At 53.7% G+C, this 19,656-nt stretch overlaps 1 protein-coding gene across 5 annotated transcripts in view; it reads left to right on the forward strand.

Moving 5' to 3' along the window:
• The window catches only part of IGSF21 (immunoglobin superfamily member 21), a 272,330-nt gene that overhangs the window by 184,133 nt on the left and 68,541 nt on the right, over positions 1–19,656 (forward strand). For all 5 annotated transcript variants that reach the window (XM_067722134.1, XM_067722126.1, XM_067722142.1 and 2 more), the window contains exon 3: positions 7,729–7,850. In XM_067722134.1, the coding sequence (XP_067578235.1) occupies positions 7,729–7,850 (122 nt within the window). The remainder of the gene's footprint in view (positions 1–7,728; positions 7,851–19,656) is intronic.

Genomic DNA, 19,656 nt, shown 5'->3' on the forward strand with positions numbered 1-19,656 from the left:
TCCTCTCCATTTTTATTCTCCTTGCTCCTCTCTGAGCAGGTGTCCTGCACCCTGCCGTGGTTTCCCTCTGCCTAGAATACCTGCTCCCTTCCTGGCCTCAACCCAATACTTCATCCACTCTACTGCCTGGGCCACTTCCACTCTGGACCTCGGAATCAGACCCAGGTTCAAAATCTTCACTCCTCCACTGACAGACTGGGCAGCCTGAGTGAATGGCAGCCCTTCAGCGGCTTCAGTTTTTGCATCTATAGAAGGCATGTTCATTTCTGCACAAATATTGACGGACAGCCCCCTCTGTAGCTGGCTGTCCTGGGAGTGGTGGATACCACATTGAACACAGCAAAGTCGCAGCCCTCCTGGGCTTCAGGTTCTGCTGGAGGAGTTGGAAGACACCCATCTCAGACGTTTAAGTGAGATGATTATGTTTCTTCACCGTCTCACCTGCTGTGTCCATGGCTGCCCTCCTGGAATCAAACACACCTCATGAAAGGAACTCAATCAATAAGCGAACGCTTGAATGCACAAATGGCTCAAGCCCTGTGCTGAGGCTGACTCCAGCTAAGCCTTTCTCTAGCGCTAGTTGATCTCTGCACTGGGCCTCGGAGGGAGCTTTCTCAGCGTAATTCCTGAGTGGTTGGATGGAGACACATCTAAGTAGACTTTAGAACATTCCTTCCTTCGCTGACTTGTTGATTCACGACACAAACGTACATTATAAGGACAGACTGTGTGCCAATCCCATGCTAGGCACTCGGGGTTGAGTGAGGTGGGGAAGAGACTTCTAGGTGACGATTGCATGGCAGAAGTTTTTAGATATGCTTATCACATTTTACAGGAAGCTTTCACATATATTTGGGTTTTTAAAAAGTGTTGCTAACCACTCTGGGGCATAGGTCCGATGAACACTTTGCAGATGAGGAAACCGAGACTCCAAGACTATCAGTGACTTGCTTGAGAACACAGAGCCAGGAAGTGACAGCCCCAAGGAGGAACTGAGCCTCTTCACACTTGGCCCAGCATTCTAGCCACCATGCATCACTTTCAGTGTCCCTTTCCCTACAGCTACAACTCTATAAGGCAGCCATGGCTCTTGCCCATTTTGCAAAATTAATTAATTAATTAATTTATGGCTGAGTTGGGTCTTTGTTGCTGGGTGCGGGCTTTCTCTAGTTGTGGCGAGTGGGGGCTACTCTTCGTTGCGGTGCGCAGGCTTCTCATTGCGGTGGCTTCTGTTGTTGCAGAGCATGGGCTCCAGGTGCACGGGCTCAGTAGTTGCGGCACACGGGCTCAGTAGTTGTGGCACACGGGCTTAGTTGCTCCGCAGCATGTGGGATCTTCCCAGACCAGGGCTCCAACCCGTGTCCCCTGCATTGGCAGGCGGATTCCTAACCATTGTGCCACCAGGGAAGCCTGCTCTTGCCCATTTTAATAGCCTGGGAGCCGCCTGGAACCTGCCGGTGCTGGGATTTGAACCTGGGCTGGCCTGACTCTGGAGCCCAGGCGCCATGACTCCTCCATGTCTAATCAGTTCATTAAAAACCCTCCTTGCAAACTCTCCCTCTCACTGCCCAGCCACAGAAACCTCAGCTGTTCCATTTCCAGGAGATCAAATTCCTTCCCGGCTGGAGAGGAGTTGGGATATTGTAGGCAGGCAATTTAAACAGCTCCAGCAAAATACACCAGCAGTTTTCACTCTCTGCCACTATTACACTTTCCAGCCGCGGCGGGATTGGCCCACAAGTGGGATATCAAGTTTATTACAGCTATTTCCAACCTATAAATGGTTTTGTGGAACACAAAGAGAAGGAGGGTGGGGGGTGGGGGAGCTGATTTTTACCCCCTTCTTTTTTTTTTTCTTCCGGGTGAGGGCACCCAGAGACATTGGGAGGAGGCTAGAGTTGGAGACTTATTTGTTTTTCAGATGGAAAACCCTGGTCGGCCCCCGCAGGCTCTCACGCTGCTGGCAGGACTCAGTCCGTTTGCCACGCTTTGGTGGCTCCGCCTGAAAATCAACCCAGCCTGGCCGAAGCCAGATTCGCTGGTCGGGGACGGCCGGCGCCCTGGGACACGGTCGGGCAGGCTTGGGACCCATGGGCAGCTGTTGAGCCTTGGCTGGGCAAACCGAGCGTGAATAAGTGTGGCCTCTAGGGCCAGCTGTTCTAGAATCAGAACATTTGGGCATTCGGGGTAGAAATGGCCCTCAGAGGTCACCCTGCCCCACGTCTCTTCATTGAGCATTTAGGGCAACTGAGGCCCGGAGAAGGGAGATGTGCAGAGAGATTTAGAACCCAGGTCTCCGTGCAGCGTAGCTGATCAGTCAGGGACTGGATACCGACCAGGGTTCTTGACCTCCCCAATAAATAGAAATTGACTAGAGGCCAGACAAGAAATTCAGGCAAGGCTTTATTGGGGCCCCTGCTGAAGCAGGGGTTAGCGAGAACAAGTGAGAGGTTCCCTTGCTCGCTTGCCGAGCTGGGGGGCAAGCTGGTTCCTTAGATGGGGTGAGGGTAGGGGTGTGTCCAGATAGGTGGCTTAGGTGTTCTGCCCCAGTCCCCTTGTGGTGTTTTGTGTGCAGGGGGCATGCGCAGTACACTGCTTTTGCCCTGACACCCAGTTTTTGCTCCCGGCTCTTCAGAAGTGGTAGATAGGTTTTTTTTTTTTGGTCTTTTTGTATCTTTTGGTCCAGAATTTACCCCAACTGTGCATGCATTCAGTTATTTTTAGTCCCATATAGTTTCTTTGTATTTGGTTGCTTGAGGAGAAACTTGTCTAGGTACAAGCACTGCAGCAAAGGGCCCCAGGTCCCAGCCTGTCTCAGAATGACCTCCGAGAAAAAATACCTCAGATCCGTGCTGGTTCCTTCTGGGGCATCACTGCACGGATGGTGCCTCCACCTTCCCCACTGGGCCTGGTCCTGTTGGGAAGCCCCATGAAACTGGGGCGTGGGCACAGAAGGCTGTTCTGGGGGCAGGTCTGTGTTGTAGGAATGGCTTCTCTTTTTCCTTGTGGTGCCCCAGCGCCTGGAATGTGGTAAGGGTTCAACTCACTCTAACAAGTAGTTACTGAGTAAGAACCAGGTGCCCAACTCTGGGGGCAGAGCTTGAACAGGGCAGATAAAGACCCTGCCCTCATAGAGCTTATGTTCTAGAAGTAGCTCACATTCAAGCCCTGTTGATTGACTCACTAAAAATCTGTTGAATGAATGAATGAGTGAATGAACACACAAGCACATCTCCCTCTGGGGAAGGGAAAACCCACACATCTCTGGCTCTCCAACATCACCTTGACTGCCCCCACTAGCTTTGTCATTCTCTGTCTGCCCTGATCTCCTGGTCCCAACCCACTATGGGCACCGAGGGACTGTCTTGGAGCCCCCGAGACTAGCCTGCCACCATGTCCTTGTTCTGAGCCTCCTCGAGCTCCCTCTTTGGGCTGATAGAATAATATAATAATTCAACAAGCTCCTGGGCCTCTGCTTTCCCCACACACAACCCCCAGCCCTCCAGTTCTCAGTTGCCCACACTGGTTTCTGGCTCCTCCCACCCGCCTCCCTCCCCAGAAACGGACCCCCTTCTTTCATTTACTGATGTTTTGCATCCTCTGGCTTTTCAGCAAGAGATACTCTGCTCTCCAGCCCTGAAGAGTGAGAAGGGACACAGAAAAAGAGGTGGTTCAGAGAAGTGTTAGTATTCATAAAAATAGCTGTCTCCACTGAGCATTGACCACACGCTGGGTGATCTTTCCAAGCCTTGTCTCGTTTAATCCTCCCAAGAAGATAGGTTGAGTTGTCCCCATTTTACAGATGAGGAAACTGAGGCTTAGAAAGGTGAAATAGCTTGCTCAAAAGCACAAAGTAGTAACCAAAAGTCAAGAATTCGACTGGGGTATGGGAAATCAGTATTGCTTCTTGCTCAAAAGCCTCCCATAGGCAGGGAGAAGCAGCCTGAGACTAGATACCCCCTGAAAAGGGCCCACCTCCTCCAGGAAGACTCCTGTGATCACACCCCCCCACAAAGGAATTCTTGGCTCCTCCATGAGCCTCAGATGACGCTTGGCAAATACCTGTTGCTACAGCCATGATCTCCCAGACTTTGGCCTCTCACTTAACTGTGAGTGGTGTTATCTCCCCCACCAGACTGTGAATAAGCTCATGATGGGCTGCAACGGTGTCTGAAATTCATTTCTTTCTCTCCAATGGGGACTAGAACTGTGCCTGTGTGTCTTAGGCCTGGCGACATGTTTCTAGAACTAAAGAGAAGGTGTCTTGCAGCATCTTCTCAGGCTTACACCATGCCCTCTGCCCACAGCCTGTGATTACCCCCACCCCCTTCCAGCCTCTGTCTTGAGGGGTTCAAACCTCCAAGAACTGCAGAATAACCTCCTTGCAAATAGCCCCTTGCCCACTGGCCTGGGGCCTGAGAGTGAATTTGGAGTCTGTTACTTTCCTTTACCTTCCCTGAGGCTGAGGGAGGTCTGAGAGCCAGCTGCAGGGAGCTGGGACCGTGGATGCCTTGACTGGAAGGAGATCAGTGCTTGTCTCCGGCTGCCCGAGGCCAGTTTAACCACAGCAGCCAGACGCGGGCCCCAGAGAAAAAGATGTAAATAAAACCAAAGTAAAACTAGGTGCGTCCTTGAAACTCTCCTGTCCCTGGGCCTGAAACAGCGATTTACGATTCAGATAATTCTTCGGTGCTTTATCTGGGGTGTGTGGGTATGTGTTGAGTACGTGTGGGGTGTGGGTGTATTTTCCCACTAATAAAAACCTCAGGCCCGGAGAATAAATTTGAGGAGACAGTTTTACTGACAGATTTTTTTTTCCTCCTTTGTATAAAAAAAAAAAAAAAAAAATGGAGTGAAATTTGAAATTGGGACGATAAGGGCTGCCGCATTTTAGGAGGAGATAAAAAAGCAGTACCTGAAGGGAGGCGAGGCTGCAAGTCAAACAGGCAGGATGCCTTCCACTTTTACGACTTTAGGAGAAGATTACTCAAACCTCCGCCGGGCTTCTGGCATCCTGCCTCCTGATGAGGCAGCCGCTGAGTGTAGAGAGAGAGGCCCCGAGAGGCGCTTAGCTCATCCTCAGCCCTTTCAGCCTAGTGGCTGGGATGTGAACCCTGGTCTGGGAGCCAGAGCTCTGCCAAGAGCCCCGTTGTGGGACCTCGGATGAATCACTTTGCCTCGCCAAGCCTCAGTTTCTTCATCTGCAAAATGGGAGATTACTGTCTATTCTGCTCTATACAAAGAGATGTGCTTCAAGCAGATTTCTCACCCTTGGTATTGTTGACATTTGGGGCCAGAGAATTCTTTGGGGGCCTGTGCATCGTAGGATGGTCATAGCATCCCCGGCCTTTGCCTGGTAGATACGAGGACCACGTCTTGCCCCTGAGTTGTGACAACCAAAACTGGCTCCCGACATTGTCAAATGTCCCCGTGAGGAGGAGGGGGCAAAATTGTCCCCCAGTTCAGGGGCCTGGTTTACAGGTACTTTGCTCTTCTTCCTCAGGCTTCCTCCATTCTCATCATCCCCTGTTTGGGAAACTGGTGAGAGGCAATGTGAGAGGACCAGAGGGTGAGATGTCTTGCCTTCTGACGGCACCCACGCACAGTCAGAAAAGCGCAAAGCCCTCAGGGAGGGAACAAGTGAAGTGTGTGAGCGGTGCATGAGCCTGCTGGAGACACAGAGGTGTGAGCTCGGCAAGGAGACGCCGTGTAGTGGGAAGTCCCACCACTGATCCCTCTCAGGGTCCTGGAGCTGGTGAATGTGTTGTCATCACTCTAACCCTCACCAGCCGGGGCTCCCTGGGCACCCCGGTACTAATAGAGGTCTCCTACGCATGGCACACAGCTGGCACTCAATAAATGCTGGCTGGATCGCACTGAATCTGTGTTCCCTAAACCAGCAGCACTACCACCTTGGCCAGACAGATGTGGTCCAAGTCAGCTGGGGTCCAGATGTGCCCAAAGGAGGCCAGCTGCCCCGGGGCCAGTCCTCCCAAGAAGGTGGCAGACCCACCTCCAGGGCCACCTTTGCTGGGCTGGGGAAGCACCTTTCGGCATCTCGAGCCCTCCCCCAAGCCCCTTGGAGAAACCCCATCCCAGCATCTCCCCCCTCCCCCAAGCCCCTTGGAGAAACCCCATCCCAGCATCTCCCCCCTCCCCCAAGCCCCTTGGAGAAACCCCATCCCAGCATCTCCCCCCTCCCCCAAGCCCCTTGGAGAAACCCCACCCCCAGCCCCCTCTCCTGCCTGCAGCACACAGCCACAGGGAGTTAATTTCACTTCTTCAGGAAGCGCAGGCCTCCCTGTTGCAGGCTGTTAGCGAGGCTGCAACTCTATAATAGAGTTGCTGAGACAAGCGGAAAACTGCAGCGGAGTAAACAGATAAATAATTGAAACAGTGACAACACATACCTTGCTGCTTTGTGGAGTAACACTTTCATTAGCGGGAGGCAGCACAGCAGCGGGGATGGGGATGCGGACAGGTGGCAGGTGGGATTAGGGCACACTTTGGTCCGGCTTTTAATCAGCTGTGAACAGCTGGGCACCTGTGCAGCCTTTGTCTTCCAGCGTGGGCTTTATTACCACCTCCTGAGAGTCCCTGCCTTCTCGGGGCCTCCTTCATATTCCTATGTGAAACGGGGACTTCCTGACACCCCTCCTGGCCTGTCCCAAGGGCAGCCAGAGGCAGGCAAGTCCCCCACACTGTCCTCTTCTCTCCATCGCTGGTGTCAGTAGACTCGGTTCTCCCTAGCCACCCCAGGTTCCCCTGTCTCCAGACAAGTCCCTTCAATCTCTTCTAAGGCCAGAGGGAGCTTGTAAATAGAATCTGAAACTCTGCACCTCCTTGGCCTTCGGGGGAGTTGAGTTCCTTTGCCCATCAGGCGCTCCCTGATGTGGCTCCCATTTCACTCCTCGGAGTCTACTCTCTTCACTTCCTCTCTGCCCCAGGCACTCTGAACACAGTCTCCTTTCACTGAGCACAGATGCTTCTTTCCCACCCCAGGGCCTTTGCTCCTGCTGTCCCTTCTGCCTAGAAAGCACTCCCTCCATTTACTAGGCTGGTTCCTACTCTTCCTTCAGAAGACAACTTACGCACTGCTTCCTGCAGGAAGCCCTCCATGATTACCCTATCCCCAGGATGGGACCTCCCCCTCCTCTGGGCTCCCTAGCTATTCTGGTCTTCTCCCTTGAAGAATTTATTGGAAACCATTGCAGTTTAGCTTGTTTGAATCCGTATGAGATCTTGGTACAGGTGCCTGCCCTTGGCCCCATTTCTTCTCTCTTTCTATCCAGCCTGCTCCCCCATTCCCTCTCTCCTTGGGTGGGGATGGCTTTGGCACTCTGGCTGACTCTGCAAAACACATTCACACTCTCTGGCCCTGTCTGTGGCTCCCCAAGGTTTGCTTGTCATTTCTGCAAGGCCAACAAGTGGGATGCAGAAGTGGGACCACCTGGTGCATCGGTAAGGGCCAGAAGAAGAGGCAGCCCTACTCCTCCTTAGCTGTAGGACCTCAGGAAGGCACTTGACTTCAGAGCCTCAGCCTGCACATCAGTGATGTGGGGATGACCCGGGAGGATAATAGTGATGGTTGTGACATCTCCCCCGAGAGGCTTCTCCTGGGACTGCCTGCATCTCCCCAGCATCCCGGGAGCCCACTCACCGCCTGGAGGAAAGGGGTGGCAGGGCTGGCTGAGCACTCACCTGTGACTCCTCTGTGCTCTGTTGCAGGTGACGGATGGCGGCACCATCAAACAGAAGATCTTTACTTTCGACGCCATGTTCTCCACCAACTTCTCCCACATGGAGAACTACCGCAAGCGAGAGGACCTGGTGTACCAGTCCACCGTGAGGTGAGGGCTGGGTGGTGTCCGGGGGGCCACTTCTCTAGCCCTTTCATGTTTATCCCACACGCAGTGCTCTTGGAGTGGGGAGGGGGGGTCTCAGGATCACCCTCCATGGGCTTGGAAGGCAGAGCTGGGGCTGTGCTGCAGAAGGGGGACCCATTCCCAAGGGGAATCCTCCCCTGAGGGAAGAAGCAGGAAGGGGTCAAGTTGCAGCTCTGCCACATGGAGCAGACCCTTTATGTCGGCCTCTCCAGACGGCTCCTCCAACAGTCCCGCAAAGTGGGTTTTCCAAACCCCTTTCCAGGTGAGGACACTGAGGTCCAGAGAGGGTGAGCAATATGCCGAAAGTCACACAGCCAGAAATGCCAGAGGTGGGATGTAAACCAGCTCTACCCGGTTCAGAAGCCTGTGGAATACGTCCTATTGTTCCCCACGGGCTCTAAACCTGGGAAGGAAAACAGACCCTAAACAACCGGACCCTAGGTTCAAAGCAGCAACAGGGTGGGGAGGGAAGAGCCCTTGGGGATGGAGACACTTCATATTTCTACCCCTACCCCTTTCCTAGAAGACTTTAAGGTAGCGGATCCCCTTCTAGGCCCTGCTGTGTTCTAGGCGTGTGGGCACCCACGGCCCCACTCCCCTCCCACCCACTGCCTAAAAGGCCCCAATCCTATTTTATTGCTCTGACCCTTTACACTTGATGGGTGCTGTTCCCTTTGGCCACCTGGTAAACTCCTCATCAGCCTTCAGAACCCAATCGAGCAGGTCCTCCTGTGGGACACCTTCTTTAGACAGCCCGCCACCCCAGCAGAACCGACCTCCCCCAAAGCCAATGGCTGCGGCTCCTCCAGAACACACGCACACACACACACACACACACACACACACACGTGCGCACACACACACGTGCACACACACACACACCCACACACGCATGCACACACACACACACACACGTGCACACACACACATGCACACACACACACACACGCGTGCATGCTTTTTCACACGACACAGCCAAATGCTTTGCCTGGTGGCCAGGCAGAAAGTGGCAGTCTGCTCCGAAGCTAGAGGACAACCTGGCTACACCAGGCACGCAGGGAGAGGCTGCAGGAGACAAGCTGGCTCGCGCTGTGCTTCGTGGGTGCCTGCCGCGTCCCCGCTTATGCCTTACCCCTGACCCGCCAGGAGGATAAGGCCCCACTCTCCACACACTGGTTGGTCCTTCTCTCTGTGACCATGAGCACCAGGACAGAATGGGTGCTCCCCCTTCACCTTGCACCCTCAGCTCTCAACACGAGGCCTGACACACAGTAGGTACACAATAAAATTTGCAAATTGAGTGGATGACCCTGGGCACCCTCCTTGGCCCTTTGGGTGTCAGTTTCCCTGTGGATAAAAGTAGAAAATGTGACAAGAAGATTGCAAAGGGTAAATCCAGCCCTGCGTAGGGAATCTGGCTGGTGGTCCTTCCATGCCCACTTTGGTAAGAACGGAAGGTGGGTGTCTCCCCTGGAGGACCTTTCTGGGTGCTCCTCTCTCTGGGCTTTGTGTTAGGAGCTCAGACCCAGCGTTTGTTGGGGGAATCTGGTGAGAATGTGGATGTGAAGGGGCTCCAAAGGGGTGTACAAATGGCCACACAGATACCTTCATCCATCTATTTATGATTTCTCCTACACCCGCTTCCCAAAATGATTTGGGGTGCCTTAAAGCACACCTAAGACCCACCAGTTACCATCAAAATGAACAAAAGGTAAAAACTCATTTTGGAGAAGAAAATAGCTATCCTGGGAGCCACAGCTGATTTTGCACAAGTGGACGTTTAGATCACCTCCAGCTTCCCAGAAACCCGTCTCCGCCTGCCACACCTCTGCCTGGTTACCAAGGTCTCTGGGAAGCAACAGCTCCCCACATACCATCATTTTCAGTCCCCCACCCGTGGCTGCAGGTATGGTCTCCAGGGTGTTTCCTTGGCTCTGACCCCCACCATCTCATGTAACCAGAGCACAGCCCTGGTACGCAAAGTCCTGATTCAAAGCCCAGCTCAGCTACTTCCTGCTGAGTTACCTTGGACCATAAGGACCTTGACCTCTCTCTGCCTTGGTGTCCTCACCTGTAAAGCAGGCTTAATAGGATTGGCTTAAACAGTCGTTGTGGGGTTTGATGAGACTTACGTCTGATGGCTTGAGTTCTAATCCTGGCTCCTCCACCCCCTTGCTTTAGCGTAATCTTGGGTTGGTAACTCTGTGCTTGAGTTTCCCAGTCTCTAAAAGGGAATGACAACAGGACGAAGCTCACTGCAACCTCGTGAGTTGAGTTAATAATTTGCGTAAAGTGCAGCCGTAGTTGCTGAGTGGTGCATGCTCTTCTTGCCTAGAAAAGCCCTCCTTTCCTCATCATAAAAAAAAAGCCCTCACCTTTCCCCAAATCTCACAAAACCCTCCCTGTGCACTCTTTCTCTTGATCCTCACTAACAACACCGGGAATGCAGGCAGGTATTATTATTATTATTATTAATTTCTGTAGTCCTGATTTTACAGATGGGGTCAAAGTTCAGCAAGGTCAAGGGACTTGCCCAAGGGTCCCCTGCTATAACAACATCAACTTGGTTGGACCTCAACCCACCTCATCCCACCCCTCCACCACACTGCCTTTCTCATTTTACGGCTGAGGAAACCGAGGCTCAGAGAGGGAAAGAGACTAGTCCAAGGTCACACAGCAGCTCACTTGCGGCCAGTGCTCTCTTCTTCCCCAGCCTTCTCCTGGAACCTTGGTTACAATGGGGGGCGGGTCTCCCAGGCAGAGAGCAGCAGGGCAGGGGGGCCTCAAGGAAGCCACAGAAGAAGGGAAGGAAGGAGCAGGCCCTCTTGGAGAGGCTGATCCTGTCGCGAAGAGTTGCAGCCGCAGGAGCAGCTGTGCTGGCTGGCTGAGGCTGCTTCTGAGGCTGCAGGGCTTCGTTAGGGCTGGTGAGGGGTGCGGGACTCCACATTTACATATAAATGAAGATGTTTACAAATTAATGCATCTCATCTAGAGAGAGTCCCAGCTCCGCAGCTGTCTGGGCCGCTTCCTCTTCAGCTGGGGAAAGTGGGAAGAGAATGAGACTGAGAAGATTACCAAGAGTTGGCAGAGAGCAATTTTCTGGGCAGCCAGGGGAGACTTAGGGAATCCCAGAGCTTTTCCTCCCACTGGTGGGGTTCCCGGAGGGATGGGAGTCAGGTGGGGTGACAGGGCTTCTGTCCCCAGGTTGGGGGGTGCAGGGGTAGGACCCCAGTTCATGACCTCTTGGGCAGGTCACTGCCCCTCTGCACACCCCAAAGATTCCATCGATCAAATGCCTTTCTAGTTCTGAGCCTCAGAGCCCAGAGCTCCCAGTTTGGAATTGACAATAATTTATTCCTTCAAAGGATATTTAACTGAGCACCTACTAGGAGCCTGGTATGATGCAGGTGCCGGGGATCCAGTGGGGAACAAGAAAGACGAGGCTTTACACTCTCGTGGGGGAGACAGAGACGAAACAAGGGAAGCAAGACGTCAATAAATTTTTCATGACACATTCCACAAAGATGTGGGTCCGATGGTGATCACGTAACGAGGGGCAAGCAGCTTGCAGTGCCAGGAGGACTAAGGTGCTGGGGTAGCAGGCAGAGCCTCCCAGGAAGGTGGCCCTGGGCTGAGACCTGTGGGCTGGGAAGGAGCCATCCATGGCGGGGACAAGGCAGGTGTGGCAGACGTCGGAGCCCAAGTGCCAGGGAGTTGATGTCTGGGAGCAGCCTCGGCCAATGACTGATGGGAGGTGTTAGATGAAACCCCAGTCCCCTCGTCCCTCCAGTGGGGCAACTCAGATGTGTCTTCTCCACTGTCCACGAGTTCCCCAGCGGGACTGAATAACCTCCAGGATGTACCTGTGTTGACTTCCCTCCCGCTCAATCCCCACTCCCTTTCCAGCTGCCTGGGATACCCTCCTAAATAAGCCAGCGGCTCCCAATAGATTCCTTGTCTCAGGTTCTGTTTCTCAGGGGCCCCTAAGTGGGGACATAGGATATTAGTAACAGTCCCACCTGCGGGCATCCTGCACATCTGCCATCCTCTACCCCTGCCCTCTCAGGCCCTGCCTCAGGCCCCGTTCACCTGTTCCATCAGGCCGGGCAGAAGTGGACCAGATGCATGGACCCCCCTCACTGAGAAGAAGATTGTGTGGGCAAAACTCATTAATCCCTGCAGAATGTGGCCATCCCCAAATGGCAGCTGTGACCTCCTTGGAGGTCAGGGTGAATCACAGCGAGCCTTCACCAGCCCCTGCTCCCCCCACCACACCTTGTGCCTTCTGTTTCCCGAAGTCCTCTGCAGTCCATGCCCCATTGCATCAGCCCAGGGTGTCCCTAGGAACACCAAGCAGGCTTCACTGGCCCTCATTTGGCGGTGAGGGAAATCTAAACTCAAGGGTTCAAGAGTGCGCCCCTCCCACGCCTTGCCCACCTCTCTTTGCCGAGGCCCTGCTTATCCTTTCAGGTTCAGCTTAAATGTTGCTTCCTCCAGGAAGCCCGCCCTGACTGCCCAGACTGGGCCAGGCACCCCAGTGCCCTTCCCCTCCCATACTCACTGCCCTGACACCGGGTATTCAAAGTGCCTCCTGCACTTGACCGGAAGCCCCACGAGGATGGGGATTAGGAGTGATGTCTTCACTGCCATCTCTCCAGCCGCCCAGCCCAGCACCCCCTGCCCAGCGTGGACAATTTGTAGATAATTGTGGAGTGGATGAGTTAGTGGTAGAAGGCGTGGTGGATGTCTTTCACTGACGCTCTCACGGCTGCGGGATAAACTTTGGAAGAAGGAATTCAGGCCTCCTCACCTTCCCCCAACCCGGGCATCATTTATTTATCACAAAGGAATGGAGCAATTGCTGTATGTCAGGGACGGTGCTGGTGATAAAATGGTGAACGAGACATAATCAGACGTGCTCTGGTGAGTCTTACGCGATGCAGGGGGTGAGAAGAGACAGACTATAAAAAAAATGTGTTTGAAAGAATACGGAAAAATATCTTCAGTAGGTGATGAAGGAAATAAGGGAATGTGATGGAGATGATGAGAGTCGTGGAGTATGTGTGGCAGCGGTGGGGGGAAGGGGGAGCGTGCTACGAGGTTTCTTATAGGAGACATCTGAGCAGGGATCTATAGGATAAAAGAAGCCTGACAGACCAGGCTGGAGGTAGGGAGGGCATTCCAGGTAGAAGGCACAGCAAGTGCAAAGATCCTGAGGTGAGAAGCAGCTTGGCGTGATCTAGGAGCTGCCAGAGGGCCAGTGTGGCCAGAGTTCAGGGAGCAAGGAAACAAGTTGGCTTTTATTCTCAACGTCCTGGAAGCCACTGAAGGTTGCGCTCTGACGTGGTGTGTCTTGTAAAGCTCACCCCGGTTGCCAAGCGGAGCATGGCTTGGAGGGGTCAGGAAAGGAAGACAAAGCTTTCCTCAGAGGGGTCTGGGGAGGGAGAGAGAGGTCTCTTCATAGGTCTCAGGACTTAGATTCCAAACCTGAGTGAAGCTGGGAGAGGGAGCTGGCCCACCGCTTCGGGCTGGCAGGGGCCAGGAGGCAAAGGTGAGGGCTGATTGCCACGCGCTGTGAACATGTGACCAGGCTCCTTTTCCCCCCACCCCCCTGCCCCCAAACCTGCAGGAGGCTGAGAACAGCTGGGAGGGTGGGGGGATGGGGCAGAGCCTGGGGGCTTCGTGGAGAATGTGAGTGCACAGTTACACCTTCCTAATTCGTATTTATCAGAGGAGGGAGATGTGGGAGAAATCAAGTAAATGAAAGAAGAGCCTGGAGGATTGAGGACACGGAAAGACATGCCACTCCCTTTATTACTTTGAGATGCACCCGTTCGTGTAGTCTCTTGATAGCTCATATCGAGTGTTTGCTACATTCAAGGCACAGAGCTGGGGGGCGGGGGGCACAGTGCCCAGAGATGGGCAAGACGCAGCCCCTGCCGCCATGGAGCTTAAAGCCTTCTCCCTCTTCCCCCCACCCCACCAGCCCATAAGCTCCTCCGAGGCTCTGCTCTATCGTTTTCATCTCAGTGACCTCAGAACCTACTTGGCATTTAGAGAGGAGCTATAAATATTTGTGGGATGAAAGGAAAGAGGAGATAAAACATGGAGATAAATAGCTAACAATTCAGGTAATCAAGTGATGGCTACCATGGGGAAGATTCAGATGTAATGCAATGATGAATCAGAGATGGAGAGCCCGGGCAAATCGTGGAGAAGGTGGCATTTGAAGTGGCCCTAGAAGCATAAGTAGGTTTTAGACAAAGAGGAGCCTGGGAGCGGATACTGCAGGTAGCGGACACTGTGTGTGCAAAGGCACGGAGGCAGGTAGGGAAGTGCTGAAGTAGTAGCAAGGCTGCTCCAGGTAGGCAGACGGAGGTTTCAAAGTCACAGCTCTCTGGAATCTGTTCCAAAGGAAAAATGGGGTTGGTTTTAAAATAGACATATTCGCTGTTGGGTCCAAAGATCAGAGAGGGGTTTGTTTCCCTTTGAAATGTTCCGTGTCCCTTCTGCAGTGTCAGCTGTTAGCGGGCAGGGCAAACTCCTTCTCCACCGTTGGTACACAAAAAAGTGCCCTCTGGCCCTTGTTGATTTGCAAGCGTGAATTCCACAGCTCACCTCTTTGCACGGTATAGTGGACCATACATCTTCTGTCTCCAGAACGTACATAACCCATGCTGCTTGCACAGGACATGGTCCTTCATTTATTCATTTATTTGAGCACTCAGCAAACACACATTGGACACCTACTACGTGCCCAGCTGGTGCTGGGTGCTGGGAGAGTGGACGAGCTCAGACCCCGCTCATAGGGAACTATCAAGGTTACGCCCAGTACGTGACCTACTGTAAACCCACTCCTCTCTCTCCCACCCAAGAAGCGAATGAGCCAGGGATGTTGTAAGGATACCCGTGAGCCCTTTCAGCACTTTGCTCATAACAGCTGCCTCTGAGTAGCATCAGAATTGAACACTCCAGGTCTCCAACCCCAAGTGGCAGCTGGGTCCCCAAATCAAAACCAGGGATTATTTTAGGAGTCGGGGCTGCAGTCTGCCTCCCAGGAAGTTTTCAGCTGAGCGCTCCCCTCACAGCCCACCGCGCCCTAAAGGAGAGGCTGCCAGTTATACCACCTGAGCACGAGCTACCCTCCGTGGTGTCTACACCACAAGCCGATCAGTGCACCACCTGCATTAGGGTCACCTTGGGAGTTGCTTAAAAATATCAGTTCCTGGGCCCCACCAAGACGGAATTTGATTCAAGCATCCTGGAGCAAGGCCTGGGGAAGCAGTCTTTTAAAAAAGTCTTCCAGGTAAAGATGTTGGCAGCGAGATTTGGAAAACTCTGCTGCACACCGCACCTCCCATCAGCTCCGATGTGCAGATGGGGGCAAAGGATTCAGCGGGAAGCTGCAAGGCACAGATAATTCTCGTTGCTGCCGGTAGCCGGTGGGCGACAGACGATATCCTAAGGCACCCGGGGGCCAGACTCGTTTGGGTTAAAGATGACCAAACAGCTGGACCAGCCAGTGACCTGCAGTCCAGGGCGACCACACAGGCACCAGCGATTTCAGGAGCCTGGGCCGTCCCCACACCAAACACCACGAGCTATCAGCAGACGGAGTAATAACAGTATGCTGGGCCCGGTGCTAAGCTTCTCGGGAAGTGGGGCCTTGACTGGGGGGCAGGGGGCTCAGGAGCAAGACGTTCTTTCCACAGCACCCTGGGATTTTCCCCAAAGGTAGAGTGTACCCACACTTTCTGAGCCAGAAGTTTCACTGGACCCCATCCCCAGCCTCCCACCCCCAGAGCATCCGTTAGGGAAGAGTTCCTGGACCCACCCTCTGTGTCGGGCCTGCAGGAAGTGCTCTGCAGAGACGCCTGCTCTCAGCTGTCCCTCTTGGGTCTTGTCTCTTAGAACTGGACCCTCCCTTCTTCATCTCTAGGTCCTCAGTGCCTGACACAGGGCCTGGGATGGAAGCCCAGGCCCTCAGTAAAGGTTTCTTGAATCAATAGGCTGACAGCCTATCCAGATATGGAATTGTCATTTCAAACAGTCAGCAAAGCTTTTTTCCATCCATCATCGGTTTAACCTGAGCAACCATCTCGTGGAGTGCAGATCTCAGACTCATTGAATCCTGTTATATAGATGACGACATGAAAGCACAGAGAGGTACAGTCACTTGTCCAAGGTCACACAGCTTGCACATGGGGAAGCTTGGGTTCATACCCAAGCCGTGGCGTTCAAACAGCCACTGGAGTCATATTGGGTCTCTGGGCCGTCAGGGGCAGGCTCTTCCAACCAGCAGTCATGAGTGACCACCCCGTGCCAGGACCTCTGCCAGGCACTGGAGACTCAAGTGACGTAGTGAGGGTACGTGACCTTGTGTCTTCATCCCGACATGCCCCCGCATGAGCGCATGTGCACCCGCGCACACACACAGTGGATCTGTGGCCCCCCATGCTTGATGCCTCCAGGTAGGAAGCTGCCAGAGTTAGTCACCATCTTAAAAATAGACACTGCCTGGCAGTTCCAGGCCCCTGGACTCCCTGGCCAAGGAGACCAAGTGATGTCCAATTCTGGCCCTAGAAATGCGACTCCCAGGTCTCCTTGTCTGCCTCCGCTGGTGGCGTCAATTCCATTTACATGCTGAGAAATCCATTGAGGCAAACATGCTTCCACTGCTCTGCCTAAGTCCTCACTGAGCACGACGGAGTCCCCTGTCCCCCCACTTTCCACCTGCCCCTGCTGCCCTCTCCTCTCGCTTCCTCAACCCCCTGGTGTTAACATCTTAGTTTCCGCTTCTCTCCTCCAGCAGTCGCCTGTCCTTCTTTACCGTTTTGAAGCCCAGCAGTGGGTCCGGGCCCCGTCCTCCCCGACCCTGTTGCCTCCGCGCAGAATCAATGCTACCGACGGTCCTCCAGGAGAACCCTGTGCATTGCATTCAGCTCTTCTCATGCCAGGTCGCAATTTTTCACTCACACCAATCTGCCCCCACCCAGGCCATGAGCAGCCCAGGTGGGCCAGTACCGGCGGCACAGGCTGGAACTCAGTACCCTCCGGAAGGACCGCCAGGTCCTGGTGCGCCCTGCCTCCCTTCACGTCCCACTGGTAAAGGTCGACCTTCTTCTACTTTTGCTCCTTGAATTTCAGTTTTTCCTGTGGTTTCCCTTTCTCAGTGTGATCTTCTCCTTCATTTCCCCCTCCCCGTGCAGGGGCTTTGCCCTCCCGTTCTGTGCACACAGACATACACGTGCGCGCACACACACAGGCACGAAGCTTTTCATTTCCTCTCCCTGCACATGCTTGCATCTCTTGGCTCGGAGTCCGTCTATGGCCCCAGAATCTCCCCAGCAGCACAGACCCTGGGTCCCGAGGCTCCAGGTGGGTCCCCATTCCGCACTGGAGGTGGGATCCTGGGTACTTCTCTGTGGTTGGGTCTTGGGTTAGTGGAGACCTTAGACACAGTGACTGAGATGCGTGTACTCCGCTGAGTCCACAGCTGGCACAGAGCAGCACACTGCACCCACCCACCCCCATTCTGCATTTGTCCCCAGGCCCGCTAGGAGTCTACTGGGACTCCCAGAACGCACCCTTCTCACCAGTTTCTTCCCAGGGGAGGGAAGTGCTTGCAAAGCTGTCTGCCGCCCTCTGGTGATACCCCGGGGTATTGCAACTAGGGAGCCCTCTGCCTGCGCCCCGTCGATCACCAAGGATGTCTTGTCCCTCAAGAGTAGGGACCTTCCTCTCTTCATCTCTAGGACCTCAGTGTCCAGCACAAGGTCTCAGTAGAGATCTCTTAAACTGATGAGCTGACAGATTATCCAAATGTAGAATTATTATTTCAAACTGTCAGCAAAACTTTCCCATCCATCATTTGCTTAAACCCTATGGAGTGTCGATCTTAGACCCTATTTATGGGGACCAAGCTCAGCACAGAGAGAGGAAGTGACCATCACAAGAGCTGGGAGAGCTTCCCCATCACACAGAACTTGCCTCCTCTGGGGGCCTCCCCCGTGAATGCGGCTGAGCCCCTATGCCGGTGGGGTGGGGTGGGGAGGGAGCTCTGGCGGTTTGCCTTTTACCAGGGGCCTTTCGGAGACAGTGTCTTCACCCAGAATCAACCCCGAGGAACTGCAAGCCCAGTGTCAGGCGGCACCCTCGGTGGGGGGGGTGGAATGAAGTTCTGATGACAGGTCCCATGCACCATGGTCAGGACTTGCCCTAATTATTCACTCGTTGTTTAAAAAGTGTTTCTTAACTGAAGACCTCGGGGGACAAGGGTGAGCAAGGGAGACAAGAACCCTGTCCCCACGGAGCTGGTATTCCTGGGGTTGTGCTGGCAACACAGGGAGAGGACGGGGGCTCTCTGAGGCCTGGATGGCAAGATGAAGCAGCCACGTAAAGTCCGGGGAATGAGCATCCCGGCAGAGGAGGAAGCAAGGGCCTGGGATGGGAGCAAGCTCCACGTGACAAGAAAGAGCAGAAACAAGCCCAGTGAGGCTGGGGAATCGACAGGCCCCGCGAGGATTGTGGGAGATGAGGGGAGGGGTCAGCAGAGGCCAGGTCTCAGGGTGCAGGCCTCTTGAACGATTCCATACCCAGGAATCGCTTATTACAATACAGATTCTCATCCCGTGGGTCTGGGGGAGGGCCCCAGGGCCTATGCCTCCAGTCATCCCCCAGGTGAGGCCAATGCCGTCATCCATGGTCCACATCAGAAACGTCCAGGAGCTTTACACACTCCTGATGCCCAGGCCAAGCCCCGCTGGTTAAGTTAGAACTTTGTGGGCAAGGGTGTGGGGACTCGGACATCAGTTTTTCAAAGTCACCAAGGTGATTCCAATATGCAGGCAAGTTTGAGAACCGCTGTTGGAGATCATTCTGGGTCTTTAGAGAGAGTTTGAATTGTACTCTAGGGGTGATGTGGAGCCATCGAGGTCGATCTTGTTTCTATGTGTGTGTTGTTAAAAGACCCACCTTAGCTATTGGAGAGGTTGTGAAAGTGAAGGCAGAGGGACCAGGGAGGAGAGGTGGCTAGGGTGGAGGGAGGTGGAGGGAAGTGATGGGAGAAGAATTTGGAAGCAGAGCGGGCAGGACTCACCGATGGACTGGATCTTTGCTTCCCCCACGAGAGTGATGCTCTAGCCAGAGCCCTGAGACCTGAGAACTAACGACAATGCCAGCGCCAGCGTTTATCAAGCTCTTATGCCCTGCGGGAAGTGCTTTAACACATTGACTCATAAATCCTTGCACTGTCGGGGTTATTACTACCCCCATTGGTAGGTGAAAAGATGAAGCTCAGAGAGGTTAAGTGACTTGCCCAAGGTCACACAGCCAGCAGGTGGCCGAGCCAGGATTCAAACCCACCAGCTACGGGAGAGGTCAGAGGCAGAATACAGGCTCACAGCCACTGCTATGTAAGTGCTCCAGCAGGTTCAGGGTACCAGGATATGGGACCCCCATCACTCTTGGCTATGATGCGGGTAGATATGCAACTATGGTTTGCCTCTATCAGATGCTATCTGTGGTGACACTGGGCAGGACTTTGAGCCTCAGCTTATTCATTGGTAGGAGAATGATGGTTCCACCCCCAACCCCGAGCTGTGGTGAGCGTTGCAGGAATTCTTACCATCAAAATGCCTAACACCTAGCCCATGGTGGTATTAAGTAAAAGACGGCTGACTCACAGGTGCGTGTCTATAATATGCTTCATACGTATATATACTTCTGTATGAGACAAATTTTATACCATAATGCAAAATAATAATAATAA

The sequence above is a fragment of the Pseudorca crassidens genome, chromosome 2 (assembly GCF_039906515.1).
Source record: "Pseudorca crassidens isolate mPseCra1 chromosome 2, mPseCra1.hap1, whole genome shotgun sequence".
NCBI lineage: Eukaryota > Metazoa > Chordata > Mammalia > Artiodactyla > Delphinidae > Pseudorca > Pseudorca crassidens.